The sequence below is a fragment of the Salminus brasiliensis genome, chromosome 11 (assembly GCF_030463535.1).
Source record: "Salminus brasiliensis chromosome 11, fSalBra1.hap2, whole genome shotgun sequence".
Lineage (NCBI taxonomy): Eukaryota > Metazoa > Chordata > Actinopteri > Characiformes > Bryconidae > Salminus > Salminus brasiliensis.
In genome coordinates, this window is record NC_132888.1 from 233,519 (window position 1) to 254,725 (window position 21,207).

A 21,207-nucleotide genomic window follows, 5' to 3' on the forward strand; every position below is an offset into this window, starting at 1 on the left:
GACCTTCACCCTCTCTGCTCCCCGGCGCTGGAGTTCTGCTCTGAGTGTGTGTGTGCTCACTGCCCCTAATTCACTAGTGTGTGTTCAGTAAGGTGCTCAGTAAAGTGTTCAGTAAAGTGATCAGTAAAGTGTTCAGTAAAGTGTTCAGTAAAGTGTTCAGTAAAGTGATCAGTAAAGTGTTCAGTAAAGTGTTCAGTAAAGTGATCAGTAAAGTGTTCAGTAAAGTGTTCAGTAAGGTGCTCAGTAAAGTGATCAGTAAAGTGATCAGTAAAGTGTTCAGTAAAGTGATCAGTAAAGTGTTCAGTAAAGTGCTCAGTAAAGTGATCAGTAAAGTGTTCAGTAAAGTGATCAGTAAAGTGTTCAGTAAAGTGTTCAGTAAAGTGATCAGTAAAGTGTTCAGTAAAGTGATCAGTAAAGTGTTCAGTAAAGTGTTCAGTAAAGTGCTCAGTAAAGTGATCAGTAAAGACGTGTTTCTGAGTGTATTATGAACTCGTGATATATTTAATACATCCTGAAACAGATTCACTGTAATTAATATAATCTGCTTCTAGAACTGTGATTACAGAGACGGCAAAACATCACAGATCACTGATATAACATCCATTAAAAACCATAATCAATACTCCCCCTAATCACCAATCAACACACTATTAAAGAGCCTTTATTAAATTATTACCCATCAGCAGTCTAAACTACATAAACTGTTGTGATGTCACAAAACCCTACAGCACTTACCTAGAGCACTTAGCCCCGCCCATTCAGCCTACAGCAGTCAGATCACAGCTCATTTACATACGAGTGTTAACGGCTCAGTGTGTACGGGACTGAGCGAGGCTGTTCCAGTTTCCAGCTAGTCTTCATTAAACCCCCCCGTAAACCCCCCGTAAACCCCCTCGCTTCACCCAAACATGGTCCAGTCTGCTTAGCTGCTTCAGGGTCACCCTGGAGCTGAAGCTTAAACCCCACCTATTAGCGCTGGAGCTACGAAGCTAATGTAGCTAAAATCAGTGGAAGCTTAGGCCCCACAGATTAGCTGTGATGTCAGTAATGGCAGCCTCTCCTATGTGTCCGGCTCTTGAGGCAGCGGCGTGGTCCTCCTGTCTGTGTTCTGGACGGGTTCTGAGGCTCTGCAGGACAGCGTGCTCATCCTGGTGCTGAGGGTGGGGTGGGACAGCGTGGAGGAACCCGAGGAACACCTCAGCAACTTCAGGAGACTCCTGCGGAAGTTCTTACCCACAAAGCCATACAGGATGGGGTTCATGCAGCTGTTGAAGAAGGCGACGCAGATGGCGAAGGGCATCGCCGTGTCGATCACTGCCACCACGGTGCAGGCGCGGATCTTCTTCAGGGTCAGAAGAGCCTCCATGAAGCCCAGGACCTGATGCGGCGCCCAGCAGAGGAAGAACGAGAGCACGGCGGCTGCCAGCATGCGGAACACTTCGTCCCCCTGCATCCCCGAACTCTTACGGACATGCCCCGCCTCCAGCAGGGCCCGGCCAATCAGAGAGTAGCACGTGAGGATGACGAGGAGGGGAAGGATGAATCCCAGAACAGCCTTCATCAGACTCAGAGCAGCCAGCAGGCTCTCGTGCTCGGCGTCCAGCAGGCCGCAGACGGTCACGTTGGCGTGTTTGATGAAGTGCGTTTTGCGGATGTACGCAATCGGGAGGCTGAGGACGAAGGCCAAGAGCCAGACCAGAGCGCAGACGCTCCAGGCGTAGGCCACCGTCCGGCACTGCCGCGACTCCACCGGCCGCACGATGGCGAGATAGCGGTCGACGCTAAGAGCCGTGAGGAAGAACACGCTAGCGTAAAGAGTGAAAAATGCTAGCCCGGCCGCAGCCTTGCACAGGAAGTCCCCGAATGGCCAATCATAGCCCAGGGCCGTGTACGCCGCCCACATGGGCAGGGTGACGAGGAACGTCAGGTCCGAGAGCGCCAGGTTCAGCACGAACACGTTAGCCACCGTCTTCAGCTTCAGGCGGTAGTAGATGACCGCCACCACCATGCTGTTTCCCACCACGCCCAGCAGGAAGTTGCAGCTGTAGACCAGCGGGATGAGGGTGAAGATGAAGCCGTGTTTGGTCAGGTTACACGTGAGCTCCAGGCCTGTGAGGTTCTCCATACTTCACACACACACACACACACACACACACACACACATACTGAGTGAATGGCTAAACACCTCCTTGCAACAGCAACCAACAACAGACACAAGTTAAATGACACACTTGCAACCTCCTAAAATTCCATAGCAACCACCTAGCAATGACATATCCTAGCAACTACTTAAAAACACCTTGGCAACCACTTCACAACAGCCTGCAAACATCGCTGTGTTGCTGATACAGATTAGTAACTGACCAACTCAGACTCAGGCCCTGATACGACTGTCTGAGACCGTGAGGCTAGAAAGCTGAGGTAAGCAGCAAATATACACTATATGGACAAAAGTATTGGGACACCTGCTCATTCATTAATTCATCTGAAATTAAGGGGATTAAAGAGCTGATCCTGCTTCTGTTGGAGTAACTGTCTCTACTGTCCAGAGAAGAAGACTTTCTACTAGATTCTACAGCATTGCTGTGAAGATTTGATTGAATTCAGAGCGTTAGTGAGGTCAGGATGTTGGATGATGATCACCACCCCACCTCATCCCAAAAGTACTGGATGGAGCTCCTCCATCATCATTCCAGAGAACACAGTTCCTCCACTGCTCCACAGCTCCTCAATGCTGGGGGGCTTTATACCCCTCTAGCCCACGCCTGGCATTATTAGGCAGCATGGAGCCGATAGGGTCATGATGTTGATCTGCTCCAGAGAGTCCTATTCTATTGGCAGTACTTCTTCTCTACAGGAACATCTGTGTCACCCATGGCTGCAACTAAAACTGCATTCATTAAAAGGGGTGTCCACAAACATTTGGACATATAGTGCAGGTCACGCCTGGTAAACTTGTGGATTATCTAGAATGCCGGGTTCTCCGGCTGTTTGAGCTGCTCGATCTCACTGCCTCACTGAGGGATGTTTATTCCTGAAGGTCTCTCGCCCTGCCTCTCTCAGCCCCAGTGGCCTGAGTCCAGCACTGTCCGCCTCACAGAGAACACTAATTTATGTTTTGACCTTTCAGAGAGGTCAGAACCGGGCCCGGAGCGGAGGCTGAAATTGCTCAACAGGCCATTAGTTTTCCTACAGAATTCCTTCAGGCTGGAATGTTTTCCTGAGATTACAAACAGACACGGTTCCTCAAAACACAACGTGACAAATACAACCGAGGGAGAACCCACAGAACCCACAGAACACAGCGAGCAAAACAGCCTTATCTACAGGAGAACCCCGCTTACCCTGACCTCCACTCAACTACGGTTCAAGACCCACCTACTTCAGCCTCAAAGCCACAGGCTCCAGTATTACCAGGGGCGGGGCTTAGCTATTGAGAGGTGGAGAATGCAGCAGTCCTAAGCGCTTCCTTCTACGCACTATATGTCCAAATGTTTGTGGACATCTCTTCAAATTAATGCATTTAGCTACTTTAAGCTGCACCCATTGCTGACACAGATGTGCAAATGCACACACACAGCTTGTCTAGTCCCTGTAGAGAAGAAGTACTGCCAATAGAATAGGACTCTCTGGAGCAGATCAGCATCATGACCCTATTGGCTCCATGCTGCCTAATGCCAGCGTGGGCTAGAGTGGTATAAAGCCCCCCAGCATTGAGGAGCTGTGGAGCAGTGGAGGAACTGTGTTCTCTGGAATGATGGTGGAGGAGCTCCATCCAGTACTTTTGAGATGAGTTGGGATGATGAGGTGGGGTGATGATCAATCATCTAACATCCTGACCTCACTAACACTCTCCTTCTCCCACCACCTCCTCCAGAGAGATAGTCAGAGAGAGAGAGAGAGAGAGAGAGAGACAGTGAGAGAGAGAGAGAGAGAGACAGAGAGAGAGACAGAGAGACAGTGAGAGAGAGAGAGAGAGACAGAGAGAGAGAGAGACAGTGAGAGAGAGAGAGAGACAGAGAGAGAGAGAGAGAAAGACAGAGAGGCAGTGAGAGAGAGAGACAGAGAGAGAGACAGTGAGAGAGAGACAGAGAGAGAGACAGTGAGAGAGAGACAGAGAGAGAGACAGTGAGAGAGAGAGACAGAGAGAGAGAGAGAGACAGAGAGACAGTGAGAGAGAGAGAGACAGAGAGACAGTGAGAGAGAGAGAGAGAGACAGAGAGAGAGACAGTGAGAGAGAGAGAGACAGAGAGACAGTGAGAGAGAGAGAGAGACAGAGAGAGAGACAGAGAGAGAGAGAGAGACAGAGAGAGAGAGAGAGAGACAGAGAGAGAGGGAGGAGAGAGAGAGGAAGAGAGAGAGGGAGGGAGAGAGAGAGAGGGAGAGAGACAGAGAGAGAGAGAGAGAGAGACAGAGAGAGAGAGACAGAGAGAGAGAGACAGAGAGAGAGACAGAGATAGAGAGAGACAGAGAGACAGAGAGAGAGAGACAGAGAGAGAGAGAGAGAGAGACAGAGAGAGAGAGACAGAGAGAGAGACAGAGAGAGAGAGAGACAGAGAGAGAGAGAGAGAGAGAGACAGAGAGAGAGAGACAGAGAGAGAGAGAGAGAGAGACAGAGAGAGAGAGACAGAGAGAGAGAGACAGAGAGACAGTGAGAGAGAGAGAGACAGAGAGACAGAGAGAGAGAGACAGAGAGAGAGAGAGAGAGAGACAGAGAGAGAGAGACAGAGAGAGAGAGAGAGAGAGAGAGACAGAGAGACAGAGAGAGAGAGACAGAGAGAGAGAGAGAGAGAGAGACAGAGAGAGAGACAGACAGAGAGAGAGACAGAGAGAGAGAGAGAGAGAGAGACAGAGAGAGAGAGACAGAGAGAGAGAGAGAGAGAGACAGAGAGAGAGAGACAGAGAGAGAGAGAGACAGAGAGAGAGAGAGACAGAGAGAGAGAGAGAGAGACAGAGAGAGAGAGAGAGAGGGAGAGAGAGAGAGAGAGAGACTTCTGATTACAGCAGTTTTACGGAGAAGCCGAGAGGATTACTGAGTGTGTGTACCATCAGTAACGCTGCACTGTACCTTCAGAGCTGCTCCGGACCCTCAGTGCTCCGTCCCCATCGCAGAGTGACCGCTCACTCTCCAGTACTAGCCTTATAGGAGGTGGGGGGTGTGCGAGAGAGAGAGAGAGAGAGAGGGGGGGTGGGGGGGGAGGAGAGAGAGAGAGAGACAGAGAGAGAGACAGAGAGAGAGAGAGAGAGAGAGAGAGAGAGAGAGAGAGAGGGGGAGGAGAGAGAGAGACAGAGAGACAGAGAGAGAGAGACAGAGAGACAGAGAGAGAGAGACAGAGAGAGACAGAGAGAGAGAGAGAGAGAGAGACAGAGAGAGGGAGAGAGAGACAGAGAGAGAGAGAGAGAGAGAGACAGAGAGAGGGAGAGAGAGACAGAGAGAGACAGAGAGAGAGAGAGAGAGAGAGAGACAGAGAGAGGGAGAGAGAGAGAGAGAGAGAGAGACGCTGACATTTAATAAAGACGTGAGGATTAAAGCCCTGTTCTCCTCAGACACACCGTCTGTCCTCTACCATCACTAACCCTCCACCCTGACGAGTATTCTCAAAAAACCTCCACCCTAAAGAGTGTTCTTAAAAACCTCCACCCTAAAGAGTGTTCTTAAAACCTCCACCCTAGAGAGTGTTCTTAAAAAACCTCCACCCTAAAGAGTGTTCTTAAAACCTCCACCCTAGAGAGTGTTCTTAAAAACCTCCACCCTAAAGAGTGTTCTTAAAACCTCCACCCTAGAGAGTGTTCTTAAAAACCTCCACCCTAAAGAGTGTTCTTAAAACCTCCACCCTAGAGAGTGTTCTTAAAACCTCCACCCTAGAGAGTGTTCTTAAAACCTCCACCCTAAAGAGTGTTCTCAGAAACCTCCCCCCTGGACAGAGTTAGGTGGAGGTGGTATTTATAGGGTGTTAGATGGAAGGAGGGGCTCCTTATCAGAGGGGCACTTATCAGAGCTCTCCTGAGACCGGGTTTGGGCGGGCCGGGCCGGGCCGGACTGCACTGTGGGAATGAGAGTGTTCTGAGACTCTGGGAGCAGTTTTCCTCTATTAGTCCAAATTGGCCCCAGCTAAGTCAACACAGCCATCCAAAACCCAGGCTGATGGCGTCTCCGTGGGAACCGCAGCTCTGGCGCCTTCGTCAGGACTATTCTATTACTGCAGTAGAGTTCTGTCAGAATCCTCCTCTCCCACACACACTCGGTTCCGGTATGTCCTGGATTCAGGTGTTTAACTCTTAGGAGCTCCAGCCTCGTCCCATTCATCCCATTCTACCAGGATAATGCTAGACACTAGACACTAGAGGGCGCTCCTGAGTGAGTGCTTATTGAATGGGCTGAATGTAGGTGGATGGTTTCTGTTCTTTCAGACAGGATTTTGATCGGCTGGCATTCTGGTTACTGAGTGCTGATTGGCTGGCATTCTGGTTACTGAGTGCTGATTGGCTGGCATTCTGGTTACTGAGTGCTGATTGGCTGGCATTCTGGTTACTGAGTGCTGATTGGCTGGCATTCTGGTTACTGAGTGCTGATTGGCTGGCATTCTGGCTACTGAGTGCTGATTGGCTGCATTCTGGTTACTGAGTGCTGATTGGCTGGCATTCTGGTTACTGAGTGCTGATTGGCTGGCATTCTGGTTACTGAGTGCTGATTGGCTGGCATTCTGGCTACTGAGTGCTGATTGGCTGGCATTCTGGTTACTGAGTGCTGATTGGCTGGCATTCTGGTTACTGAGTGCTGATTGGCTGGCATTCTGGTTACTGAGTGCTGATTGGCTGGCATTCTGGCTACTGAGTGCTGATTGGCTGGCATTCTGGTTACTGAGTGCTGATTGGCTGGCATTCTGGCTACTGAGTGCTGATTGGCTGGCATTCTGGTTACTGAGTGCTGATTGGCTGGCATTCTGGCTACTGAGTGCTGATTGGCTGGCATTCTGGTTACTGAGTGCTGATTGGCTGGTATTCTGGCTACTGAGTGCTGATTGGCTGGCATTCTGGCTACTGAGTGCTGATTGGCTGGCATTCTGGTTACTGAGTGCTGATTGGCTGGCATTCTGGCTACTGAGTGCTGATTGGCTGGCATTCTGGCTACTGAGTGCTGATTGGCTGGCATTCTGGTTACTGAGTGCTGATTGGCTGGCATTCTGGCTACTGAGGGCTGATTGGCTGGCATTCTGGTTACTGAGTGCTGATTGGCTGGCATTCTGGTTACTGAGTGCTGATTGGCTGGCATTCTGGCTACTGAGGGCTGATTGGCTGGCATTCTGGTTACTGAGTGCTGATTGGCTGGCATTCTGGTTACTGAGTGCTGATTGGCTGGCATTCTGGTTACTGAGTGCTGATTGGCTGGCATTCTGGTTACTGAGTGCTGATTGGCTGGCATTCTGGCTACTGAGGGCTGATTGGCTGGCATTCTGGCTACTGAGTGCTGATTGGCTGGCATTCTGGTTACTGAGTGCTGATTGGCTGGCATTCTGGCTACTGAGTGCTGATTGGCTGGCATTCTGGTTACTGAGTGCTGATTGGCTGGCATTCTGGTTACTGAGGGCTGATTGGCTGGCATTCTGGTTACTGAGTGCTGATTGGCTGGCATTCTGGCTACTGAGTGCTGATTGGCTGGCATTCTGTGTGCAAAAAGAGTATATCAGGTGTGTGAATTTGAATATCCTTGTAAGGGTTCTGTAAAAGTTCTACATTTTAATGTAAGGGAACCTCCCAGATGCTCAAAGGTTCTACTCACTCTCGCGCCTCATAGTAACCAAGTGGTTCTTCTATGATGTCACATTTAAACAGTTGTTAGTAGGAAAGTACTGCAGTCCTGTTGGGTGCTGTCCCGGCTCGGGGGTACAGGTAGGTCAGTGTGGGGCTGCAGGGTGTTCTATCTTAATCAGGGTAAGTGTGAGCTGAGTCTGGATGCTTCTCGGTATCAGGGAAGAACTTGTCGCTCAGAGGAGAACCGGGAAGGAGAACACACTCTCACCTCTCTGTCACTAATTTGCCCTTGCTCAGAATAACACCAGCGGTCCCTGGGGGAGATAAGTGGGGCTCTGTCTCCTGTCTGCAGACTCGGTATGCTGGGAACAGATCATAAATCCCTAGAGGAGCAGAGGGGGTCTCAGCATGGTGGTGAGCCCCTCTGGCCTGAGAAACTGGGAATGTTAGTGGTGGTTTAGGCGTTTGGTAATAATTTAGTTTGCGGGACAAATGAGTGAAATCCCAGACATGCTTAGCACTGCGGAAAAGCTTCTCTATGATGAGATCAGCTAGACTGTACTCCCTCACACGTTCTCCAACATCTTCAAATAACAGCTCCTATTAAAGCACATCGACATCGCAAGATTCCCAAGGATTTACTAACTATTCAACATCACCATCCATCATCCATCACCATCCACCACCATCCATCATCCATCACCATCCACCACCATCCATCATCATCCATCACCATCCACCACCATCCATCTTCATCCATCACCATCCATCATCCATCACCATCCACCACAATCCATCATCATCCATCATCCATCACCATCCATCATCCATCACCATCCACCACCATCCATCATCCATCACCATCCATCACCATCCACCACCATCCATCATCCATCACCATCCACCACCATCCATCATCATCCATCACCATCCATCATCCATCACCATCATCATCCATCACCATCCACCACCATCCATCATCCATCACCATCCACCACCATCCATCATCATCCATCACCATCTATCATCCATCATCCATCCATCATCATCCATCATCCATCACCATCCATCATCCATCATCCATCATCATCCATCATCATCATCATCATCATCACCACCGTCACCACTATTCTATATAGTACCAATAGTGCCAGTGGTGGAGCCCTTTCTGGTGCTAGAACCTTCTACAGAGGTTTCTCTATGATGTGAGGAACCGTTTAGCTAAACAGAACTATGTTTCACAATTCAAATAGATCAAACGGTAACGTCCATAAAAGAACCACTTTCTATATGGTTCTATACATTTGTGGAAGAGATGTGTCTGAAGAACCTTTAAAGATTAAAAAACCTTCACCTAAAGTTCTTTACCAGTTAAGAGAAAGTTTCTCTTATAGAACTTGAAGTGGTTCTTCTAAGGCATCGCTCTGGTTTGTAGAGCCCTTTGTAACACCTTTCTTTTTAAGTGTAGATACAGAGAAACAGTGTCTCAGTGTCTGTGACCAGATTAAACACCTGGTTATCTAGAACCTTAACACAGGTTCTATTCTGGTCTGCTGTTGGTAAGTCCAGACTGGCTGATCTGCAGTGTAGCTGAAGCGGAGCTGCTGTATCTGGTGTTGAGATACTGAGATAACTGTCTGAAGCCGGTTCTGACCCAGCAGGTTCTGAGAGGAGCAGAAGGTGTCCTGAGTGTGCTGAAGATGCAGGCGGCTCCATCTGACTGGAGTAGAGTCCGTTTTCTCACGTAGAGCCATCAGTCACGGCGGGGCAGAGAACACCTGCACCTCTTAAACACCACAGTAACCCAATCAGAGCTCTCTAATGCAGCAGAGAGGGCTTCACCTACGCAGCAGAGCTCAGCCTGAGGGAACACAGCTCCATCTGCAGCTCCTCTGTGGAGGCCTGCTGCTGTCTGATCATCACACACACACTTCTCTAATACAGTAAACACACACAGTTACTGCACTCCTTCCCCAAAACTTGTCATTAAAAGAAGGTTCTCACTAGGTTCTCCCCCCCCCCCCCCCCCGGTAACCCTTTATCAGCCACATGAAGAAATGCAGGTAAAGAACAGTTGGTAAAAGTGAGGTCCTGGACCCTCATTTAGACGATCCCTTCAGGAAGCAGATCTGTGTGTGAAGCGGCCGGTTGACTGTGCTCACTACCAGGTTTATATCATATTATATGAGTTTGAGTAACCATGACAACGCTACATTTCATTTCTACAGAATGAAAAGAGGGAAATGAGGGAAATGAGGACTCGGAGACTGACTGAGGAAACAGACTTTATTTAAAATCAGACTCTGTTAGATTTACAGCCAACAATCAGATTCACACTTTACACAGCTGCACTGATCACTGCGGGACAAACAAACAAACAAACAAATAAACAAACAAATATCTCATAAATATAAATATCTCCCAGCTGAAGAAGACGAGGGCACAGAGCGAGATCAGAGGAGCTGTTAAAGGTGAGCTGAACAGAACCGCTGAGCACCGCCCCCTCCCCTCCCCTCCCCGAACAAACCAATGCTGTAAGCAGGAAATGACATCATCACAGAGAGCCCGTCTGATGGAATCAAACTTCTTGACTAAACTGTTGAACAGTGTGAGCTGTGCTGTTCTACTGCGCAGAACCTGCCTGTCTAAACCCACAGAACACTGAGGAACCACCTCCCACTTCAAACACAGAACAATCCACACAAACAAACAAACAAACAAATAAATAAATAAATATTAAATAAATCATCACACATGCAGTGCATAGTGTAAACAATACTGCTGAGACACCGTCAGTGCAGCTCAATCCCGAGTCACAGCACTAAACCCAGACTAAACCCGGACTAAACCCGGACTAAACCTGCACTAAACTAAAGCTGATCACATATGTAACCTTCATAAAACTGAGTCCAGCAGTGTGTGTGAGTGTGTGTGTGTGAGTGAGAGTGTGTGTGGCTGTGTGTGTGTGTGTGTGAGTGTGTGAGAGAGAGTGTGTGTGTGAGCGTGTGTGTGTGTATGAGTGTGTGTAAGTGTGTGTGTATGAGTGTGTGTGTATGAGTGTGTGTAAGTGTGTGTGTGCGTGTGTGTGTATGAGTGTGTGTGTATGAGTGTGTGTAAGTGTGTGTGTGTGTGTATGAGTGTGTGTGTATGAGTGTAAGTGTGTGTGTGCGTGTGTGTGTATGAGTGTGTGTAAGTGTGTGTGTGTGTGTGTGTATGAGTGTGTGTGTATGAGTGTGTGTAAGTGTGTGTGTGTGTGTGATCCTGATCTGAAGCTGCAGCAGCTTTAACACACTGAAACTCTAAACACCACCAAAACCACCTTCAGTCAAACAGCCAATCACCTTCCTCCACTCCCTCACTCCATCCTCACTCCCTCACTCACTCCAGTCTCACTCCCTCACTCACTCCAGTCTCACTCCCTCACTCACTCCAGTCTCTATGCAAACTGAGCTGCAGCTCTCTCTGCTCTCCATCTCCCCTGCAGCCTGACTGACCACTGAGCACTGACCTATTACCTACAAACAAACAAACAAACAAACATCTTCACCTGTCCAGAGTTTCTCATAGTGTGGGTATCAGGGTGTGTGTGTGTGTGTTTGGGGGGGGTTCTGCTGTACTGTTGGTATTGGTGGCCAGTCAGGGGCGTGGCTGTACATATCAGAGGTAGATTAGGGGGTTGTGGGTATTGGGAGGCAGTTAGGAATAACATCTGTATCCCTGGTCATTTAGGGGGTATCATGGGTATTGGGGCAGTAAAGGGGGTTTCGTTAATATCAGGGACACGTAGGGGTACTGTGCACTGTTGGGGGGGGGGGCTATTGGGGGTATCAGGAAACAGTTAGAGGGTCCGGGATAGACGATAGTATAGGTATTGGGGGGCTGGTTGGGGATTGTGTGTCAGGTGTAGAGGTACAGTGTGTGTGTTGAGTGTGTAGTGTGTGTGTATAGTGTGTAGTGTGTGAGTGTAGTGTGTATCGGAGGTCTTCAGCAGGCGCAGTCCTGGTGTGAACGCTGCGGCTGTTCAGTGAGCTGAGGGCCCTGTTTGGTCCCGGTAACCGAGGGGTCTCCGGATTCCAAACTCTCCGACATTCTCTCACAGATGACGTCCACCAGCCGCTCGAACGTCTGCTTCACGTTGATGTTGTCTTTAGCGCTGGTCTCAAAAAACTCGAAACCTGAAACCCAGGAGTGGGACAGGGTCATCAGTTCATCCATCACAGAGTTTATTATAGGAACAGCTGAAGAGGAGATGAAAGGAGGGAATCACCGAGCTGATCCGCGAGCTGCCTCCCTCTCTGAGACGCCACCAGCCTCTCGTCCTCCATATCGCACTTATTCCCCACCAGCAGAACCTGAGCGTTGTCCCACGAGTACGTCTTAATCTGAGTGGACCTGCAGCACATTCACACAAATCAGCAGGAGAACCAGGAGAACTTTAAACGATGAAGGAGAACCTGAACAGATTTGGTGGAGGTGCTGTAGAGTACAGTGTCCCTGTTCATGTTTGATCTGATATCTGGATCCACTCTCACAGGATAATGTTTACACTCGCGTCTCCAGTGCGATTCGGTGTGATCCCATAAGATCCCATAAGAAAAAAACACGGACCTGTCCATCACTTCCATTTAACGTCCTCTAAACTACAGCTTCCCATCAGACCTGGTCTGCTCTGGGACTGTGTGTGTGTGTGTGTGTGTGTGTGTGTGAGACAGCATAAGCGCTCTCTGACCATCTCAAACCTGAGTGATTCGATCGTAATCCGACTAAAATGTGTCTTGGGGAGACACCAATGCTTTTTAGTGAAATCCGAACCAGATCGGATCATCAAAAAACTCTCGGCCTCTTGTGTGCCGCTCTGCCCTGTGTGTAGATGGTCTGCAGGTCCCTGAGAAGGTTCTTTCAGAAGCTGGAGGTGAAGAACCTGCGCTGACATCTAGAAGCAGCTCTTGCTTCTGTCGTCTCTCAGCCTCAATTCTGCTGGTAGACCTGTATGACCGTCTGCTTCCACACCAATCATTAACATCTGTGACCCATTTTGCACACGAGACCCTCACTGCACTGCACCACCTCTTCTCCATCTATGAGTCCTGTCACACACCCTGCAGATATTTATAGCCCCGTAATCTCCGTTCAGCACCATCTGCAGGAGCCTGAATTTACTACCACCTAAGACTATTAAAGTAGCTGTTCATCTGAAAGGTTCTTGTGTGTGTGTGTGTGTGTGTGTGAGAGAGAGTGTGTGTGTGTGTGTGTGTGTGTGAGAGAGAGTGTGTGTGTGTGTGTGTGAGTGTGTTTGTGTTACAGAAGGTGGTTCATACCAGTCCTGAACTGCATTAAAGGAATCTTCGTTAGTGATGTCATACATTAGGATGAAGCCCATCGCCCCGCGGTAGTACGCTGTAGTGATCGTCCTGTATCTCTCTTGCCCTGCGGTGTCCTGAAACATACACACACACACACACACACACACACACACACATACAGTAACACAGGTAAGGTATATAGAGAGGGTGACGAGTGCTCATACATATACACTCTGTGTCTCCTGGCTCGTGCTGATCTTCAGTGTGGAGTAAAAAGGGAGGAAGCTTTCCCTGGATCTGCCTTCGAACACTAGAGGTCAGTATGGTCAAACATACCCAGATCTGCAGCTTTATCCTCTTGTCGTTCCTGTAGATAGTCTTCACTTTGAAGTCGATGCCGACGGTGCTGACGAACGCCGGGGTGAAGGAGTCGTCGGCGTAGCGGAACAGGAAGCTGGTTTTCCCGACGCTGCTGTTCCCGATAATTAGAATCTTAAACATGTAGTCAAAGTTCTGATCTGCTGAGTCCTTCTGTCCATAGCGGGGGTCACTCGCCGAGGCCATCTGTCTCACACACACACACACACACACACACACACACACACACACACACACACATATTGTGTGAGAATCTTTTACTCCTGGGCTCCCCCTACAGGTGGGAAGTGTAATTCACTTTTACTCCACTCCAAAAGCTTGATCTGAAGGTGGAGCAGCATGTGGAGGCGGTGGAGTAACACTACAGGATTTTACACTAATATAGTACAATGTAGTATTGAGTACTGAATGTAGTATTGAGTACTGAATGTAGTATTGAGTACTGAATGTAGTATTGAGTACTGAGTACTGAATGTAGTATTGAGTACTGAGTACTGAATGTAGTATTGAGTACTGAATGTAGTATTGAGTACTGAGTACTGAATGTAGTATTGAGTACTGAATGTAGTATTGAGTACTGAATGTAGTATTGAGTACTGAGTACTGAATGTAGTATTGAGTACTGAATGTAGTATTGAGTACTGAATGTAGTATTGAGTACTGAGTACTGAATGTAGTATTGAGTACTGAATGTAGTATTGAGTACTGAGTACTGAATGTAGTATTGAGTACTGAATGTAGTATTGAGTACTGAATGTAGTATTGAGTACTGAGTACTGAATGTAGTATTGAGTACTGAATGTAGTATTGAGTACTGAATGTACTAGAATGTAAGAATGTAGTAGTGAGGGTGACGAGTACGTATATACACAGTGTGCAGTGCTGAGTGTAGTACTGGGTGTAGTACTGGGTGTAGTGCTGAGTGTAGTACTGAGTGTAGTGCTGGGTGTAGTGCTGAGTGTAGTGCTGGGTGTAGTGCTGGGTGTAGTGCTGAGTGTAGTGCTGGGTGTAGTGCTGGGTGTAGTACTGGGTGTAGTGCTGGGTGTAGTGCTGGGTGTAGTGCTGAGTGTAGTGCTGGGTGTAGTGCTGGGTGTGGTGCTGAGTGTGGTGCTGAGTGTAGTGCTGGGTGTGGTGCTGGGTGTAGTGCTGGGTGTGGTGCTGGGTGTGGTGCTGAGTGTAGTGCTGGGTGTAGTGCTGAGTGTAGTGCTGGGTGTAGTGCTGGGTGTAGTACTGGGTGTAGTGCTGGGTGTAGTGCTGAGTGTAGTGCTGGGTGTAGTACTGGGTGTAGTGCTGGGTGTAGTGCTGAGTGTAGTGCTGGGTGTAGTGCTGGGTGTGGTGCTGGGTGTAGTGCTGAGTGTAGTGCTGGGTGTAGTACTGGGTGTAGTGCTGGGTGTAGTGCTGAGTGTAGTGCTGGGTGTAGTGCTGGGTGTAGTGCTGGGTGTAGTGCTGAGTGTAGTGCTGGGTGTAGTGCTGAGTGTAGTGCTGGGTGTAGTGCTGGGTGTAGTGCTGGGTGTAGTACTGGGACTAGACACTAGGTAGCTACCTGTCCTGTTCCCTCAGGAATGGGGGGGAGTGGGTGGGAGTTTACGGGCTTTGTGGCCTTAAACCATCTGGCTAATGAGCTGAAATAGAGCTGCTCGGACTATTCCTGACACACACACACACACCTAACACACACACACACACACACACCTAACACACACACACACACACACACACCTAACACACACACACCTAACACACACACACCTAACACACACACACACACACACCTAACACACACACACCTAACACACACACACACACCTAACACACACACACCTAACACACACACACACACCTAACACACACACACACACCTAACACACACACACCTAACACACACACACACACCTAACACACACACAAACCTATAACACACACACACACACCTAACACACACACACACACACACCTAACACACACACACACCTAACACACACACACACACACACCTAACACACACACACACACACCTAACACACACACACACTCTGAGACACTGCTGTTTGGAGATACAAGGGTTTTGTGTAACAGTGAGGATGTGTGTTGCTCTGGGGGGGTAAGGAGCCCTCCATTACTTGTTAGCTACATTAGTGCTAATTGGTGGGCTACACCCCTCCATTACTTGTTAGCTACATTAGTGCTAATTGGTGGGCTACACCCCTCCATTACTTGTTAGCTACATTAGTGCTAATTGGTGGGCTACACCCCTCCATTACTTGTTAGCTACATTAGTGCTAATTGGTGGGCTACACCCCTCCATTACTTGTTAGCTACATTAGTGCTAATTGGTGGGCTACACCCCTCCATTACTTGTTAGCTACATTAGTGCTAATTGGTGGGCTACACCCCTCCATTACTTGTTAGCTACATTAGTGCTAATTGGTGGGCTACACCCCTCCATTACTTGTTAGCTACATTAGTGCTAATTGGTGGGCTACACCCCTCCATTACTTGTTAGCTACATTAGTGCTAATTGGTGGGCTATACCCCTCCATTACTTGTTAGCTACATTAGTGCTAATTGGTGGGCTATACCCCTCCATTACTTGTTAGCTACATTAGTGCTAATTGGTGGGCTATACCCCTCCATTACTTGTTAGCTACATTAGTGCTAATTGGTGGGCTACACCCCTCCATTACTTGTTAGCTACATTAGTGCTAATTGGTGGGCTACACCCCTCCATTACTTGTTAGCTACATTAGTGCTAATTGGTGGGCTACACCCCTCCATTACTTGTTAGCTACATTAGTGCTAATTGGTGGGCTACACCCCTCCATTACTTGTTAGCTACATTAGTGCTAATTGGTGGGCTATACCCCTCCATTACTTGTTAGCTACATTAGTGCTAATTGGTGGGCTATACCCCTCCATTACTTGTTAGCTACATTAGTGCTAATTGGTGGGCTACACCCCTCCATTACTTGTTAGCTACATTAGTGCTAATTGGTGGGCTACACCCCTCCATTACTTGTTAGCTACATTAGTGCTAATTGGTGGGCTACACCCCTCCATTACTTGTTAGCTACATTAGTGCTAATTGGTGGGCTACACCCCTCCATTACTTGTTAGCTACATTAGTGCTAATTGGTGGGCTATACCCCTCCATTACTTGTTAGCTACATTAGTGCTAATTGGTGGGCTACACCCCTCCATTACTTGTTAGCTACATTAGTGCTAATTGGTGGGCTACACCCCTCCATTACTTGTTAGCTACATTAGTGCTAATTGGTGGGCTACACCCCTCCATTACTTGTTAGCTACATTAGTGCTAATTGGTGGGCTACACCCCTCCATTACTTGTTAGCTACATTAGTGCTAATTGGTGGGCTACACCCCTCCATTACTTGTTAGCTACATTAGTGCTAATTGGTGGGCTACACCCCTCCATTACTTGTTAGCTACATTAGTGCTAATTGGTGGGCTATACTCCTCCATTACTTGTTAGCTACATTAGTGCTAATTGGTGGGCTACACCCCTCCATTACTTGTTAGCTACATTAGTGCTAATTGGTGGGCTATACCCCTCCATTACTTGTTAGCTACATTAGTGCTAATTGGTGGGCTACACCCCTCCATTACTTGTTAGCTACATTAGTGCTAATTGGTGGGCTACACCCCTCCATTACTTGTTAGCTACATTAGTGCTAATTGGTGGGCTACACCCCTCCATTACTTGTTAGCTACATTAGTGCTAATTGGTGGGCTACACCCCTCCATTACTTGTTAGCTACATTAGTGCTAATTGGTGGGCTACACCCCTCCATTACTTGTTAGCTACATTAGTGCTAATTGGTGGGCTACACCCCTCCATTACTTGTTAGCTACATTAGTGCTAATTGGTGGGCTACACCCCTCCATTACTTGTTAGCTACATTAGTGCTAATTGGTGGGCCATACCCCTCCATTACTTGTTAGCTACATTAGTGCTAATTGGTGGGCTACACCCCTCCATTACTTGTTAGCTACATTAGTGCTAATTGGTGGGCTACACCCCTCCATTACTTGTTAGCTACATTAGTGCTAATTGGTGGGCTACACCCCTCCATTACTTGTTAGCTACATTAGTGCTAATTGGTGGGCTACACCCCTCCATTACTTGTTAGCTACATTAGTGCTAATTGGTGGGCTACACCCCTCCATTACTTGTTAGCTACATTAGTGCTAATTGGTGGGCTACACCCCTCCATTACTTGTTAGCTACATTAGTGCTAATTGGTGGGCTACACCCCTCCATTACTAGCTCCAGTGTAAATGAATGGTGGAGAGGCTGAGAGGGCATACACCCTGCCCGGCTTCTGCAGCCCTCTCTGCCCGGCTCTGCATCGCTGTGCCCGGCCAGCCGGAGCAGCTCTGCCCGCTCAGCCGGAGCTGTCCACCTTAAGCAGTGCGGCAGTGACCGCTGCGCATTTTAAGGTGGAGCGGAAGTTGCAGTAAGGAGTCTGGTAGCCAGGGGAAACGGAGCGGATCAGCTAACCGTGACGAACCAGATCAACGCTGCTAACCGGTAAATCCGCGATTATCGATCGATATTGGTGAAATCTTCTGAAACACGTGCGGAATCAGTAGCTGGCTGTTATTCGGTACCTTTTCATCCGCGCTGCTCCGCCGCCTCGCGCCAGGAAACCGAGCCTTAACTAAAGCAGCTAAACACAGCTTACTGCTCCCACCCGTCCTCCGGACAGCCCCGCCCCCTCCGCCTTAGGATTGGCTAGTAGTGCCCAGCCTCTTATGCTGTGATTGGCTAGTAGCTTACTTCCAACTCTAATTCTACCAATCAGCGGGCTGCTTTTCAGAATACGGGTGGGGATAGAAATAAACGGAGCTTAGCCTGGTGGAGATTATTAGAGATCCTCCGGCTGCTCTCTATTCTCACACACAGGTTCTAGAGCCGAGCTCTCCTCAGAACTCTGGTAGAACCGTGTCTCAGGCATCAGGCAGCGTCTTCATCACCATTAGGTGAAGACCTTTCTGTGAGGAGCTTTTATTAGAGCTTCAGACGTCTGCTTCCCTTCACCTCCACTGTAGAACCACAGCTCTGACTGGGAGAACCGAGCTTTTCTCCACAGCTTTGAAAATACGAGCACAAATAAAAACACATGTATAAATCTAAACAGTGATTATTCATCAGTTGTTTGATCAAATAATAATGAATTTAGAATCCAGTTCAGTCCAGTCACGTGACTTCACTGCCAGGAACCCCCCCAGCATGGCCAGCTCAGCCTGCAGAGTTGGTTGAGTCTCATTGTTCTGGTCAACAAGCAAGACCGACCCAACCAGTCTAGACATCCAGTATGACCGGCACCACCACTCTGGTCAACCAGCTTGGTCTTGCTGGTAATCCTGGTCCACCAACATCACAAAGACCAGCGTAGAGCATCAAAGACCAGCGTAGAGCATCAAACATCAGCGTAGAGAATCAAAGACCAGCGTAGAGAATCAAAGACCAGCGTAGAGCATCAAACATCAGCGTAGAGAATCAAACATCAGCGTAGAGAATCAAACACCAGCGTAGAGAATCAAACATCAGCGTAGAGAATCAAAGACCAGCGTAGAGAATCAAAGACCAGCGTAGAGCATCAAACACCAGCGTAGAGCATCAAACACCAGCGTAGAGCATCAAACACCAGCGTAGAGCATCAAACACCAGCGTGGAGCATCAAACACCAGCGTAGAGAAGCAAAGACCAGCGTAGAGAAGCAAAGACCAGCGTAGAGCATCAAACATCAGCGTAGAGAATCAAACATCAGCGTAGAGCATCAAACATCAGCGTAGAGAATCAAACATCAGCGTAGAGCATCAAACATCAGCGTAGAGAAGCAAAGACCAGCGTAGAGAAGCAAAGACCAGCGTAGAGCATCAAACACCAGCGAAGAGCATCAAACACCAGCGTAGAGAATCAAACACCAGCTCTCAGCAGCAGCAGGTCCTGAGCCGGGTTCTTCAGCAGGGTTCTGATGTTCAACTACAGGAAACTCTGAAATACCGTAGGTACAAAAATACCATGTAGTCTAGACATCTCTGATCTTCTTGTTAGAAAATTTCATAGATAAGTATCATAATAATGATGTAATTTCATATATATTAATAATCTTTATCTTTTATAACGTGTTTATTTTCTCATCAAAGGAAACACCGCTGGTTTAAAGATGAAGGGCGATCGAACCCGACACAGTGAATAAAGGTGAGGGTCTGTACAGTCAGTATTATCCGTCTGTTCTGCTTTAGTTACTGATATTATTGATCATATTGTTATTGTTGTTACTTTATGATTATTATTCAACCGCAGATCAGGTGTTAAATCAGAACTGCACTGTAATCAGATGAGGACTTGAACTGCGAGCTTTATTGAGGAAGGGTCAGCGTCAGAAACAGCTCTGTGCTTTATTGGCGTGTAGAACTGGAGAACAGCTACAGGTTGGTACAGCTTTGGTCAGAGTTCAGGTAAACACAGTACAGGTGGAACTGGAACAGATCCAATACAGAGTCCCTCTTTTCTTCAGGTTCCATGTCTAATAGTGACACGGACCGCGGGGCTGACAGGCAGAATGAACCTGCACCATTGACACTCTCAGTACACACCCCCCCCCAAATAAAACACACCGCCCCCCAAACCCAAACAGGTCAGTGATTTACACCGAAAACATGAGGTCAGAGCGGTCAGGCAGGCTTACTGCTCAGCACGGTGAGGCCCTCGCTCATAATCACAGTACAGCAGAGTTACAGTAGAATTACAGCAGAGTTACTGTAGAGGTACAGTAGCATTACAGTAGAATTATTGTAGAGTTACAGTAGAATTACAGTAGAATTACAGCAGAGTTACTGTAGAGGTACAGTAGCATTACAGTAGAATTATTGTAGAGTTACAGTAGAATTACAGTAGAATTACAGCAGAGTTACTGTAGAGGTACAGTAGCATTACAGTAGAATTATTGTAGAGTTACAGTAGAGTTACAGTAGAATTACAGCAGAGTTACTGTAGAGGTACAGTAGCATTACAGTAGAATTATTGTAGAGTTACAGTTGAGTTACAGTAGAATTACAGTAGAATTACAGCAGAGTTACTGTAGAGGTACAGTAGCGTTACAGTAGAATTATTGTAGAGTTACAGTAGCGTTACAGTAGAATTATTGTAGAGTTACAGTAGAGTTACAGTGGAGTTACTGTAAAGTTACTGTAGTTACAGCAGAGTTACTGTAAAGTTACAGTACAGTTACATTAGAGTTACAGTAGAATTACTGTAGAGTTACAGTAGAGTTACAGTGGAGTTACAGTGGAGTTACTGTAGTTACAGCAGAGTTACTGTAGAGTTACTGTAGTTACAGCAGAGTTACTGTAGAGTTACTGTAGAATTACAGTTACTGTATAAGTGGAATTCCACAGTAGAGTTTGTAGTGTGGTGGTTATAGTAGAGTCACCATAGAGCCACTGCAGTGCTACAGTTACAGGAGAAGCAGGACTGCAGTCCTAGTTCTAGACAGGCTGTGAGTGAAAGTCTGAGCAGAGTTAACACCACTAGTTCTTCTGGAGGTTCTAGATAGTCTGTGAGCAGAATTAACACCACTAGTTTTTCTGGAGGTTCTAGATAGGCTGTGTGTGGAAGTATGTGCAGAGTTAACACCCCTAGTTCTTCTGAAGGTTCAAGACAGGCTGTGAGTGGCTGTGTGAGCAGAGTTAACTCCACTACTTCTTCTGGAGGTTCTAGATAAGCTGTGAGTGGATGTGTGAGCAG

The 21,207-nt window shown here is 47.8% G+C and overlaps 2 protein-coding genes across 2 annotated transcripts; both read right to left on the minus strand.

The window, feature by feature from the left end:
- Positions 1-917: 917 nt before the first annotated feature.
- On the minus strand, positions 918-2,125 carry agtr1a (angiotensin II receptor, type 1a). The gene has a single exon (XM_072691250.1). It carries the CDS (start codon positions 2,123-2,125, stop codon positions 1,061-1,063), a length of 1,065 nt encoding a protein of 354 aa, XP_072547351.1. The 3' UTR covers positions 918-1,060.
- A 7,899-nt stretch (positions 2,126-10,024) lies between these two features.
- LOC140565330 (ras-related protein Rab-3A-like) lies at positions 10,025-18,156 on the minus strand. Its single transcript, XM_072691201.1, has 5 exons — positions 18,063-18,156; positions 13,392-13,619; positions 13,071-13,189; positions 12,020-12,144; positions 10,025-11,927 (listed from the first exon to the last, which is right to left on the minus strand). Exons 2-5 carry the CDS (start codon positions 13,617-13,619, stop codon positions 11,737-11,739), a joined length of 663 nt encoding a protein of 220 aa, XP_072547302.1. The 5' UTR covers positions 18,063-18,156; the 3' UTR covers positions 10,025-11,736.
- Between the last annotated feature and the right edge of the window lie 3,051 nt (positions 18,157-21,207).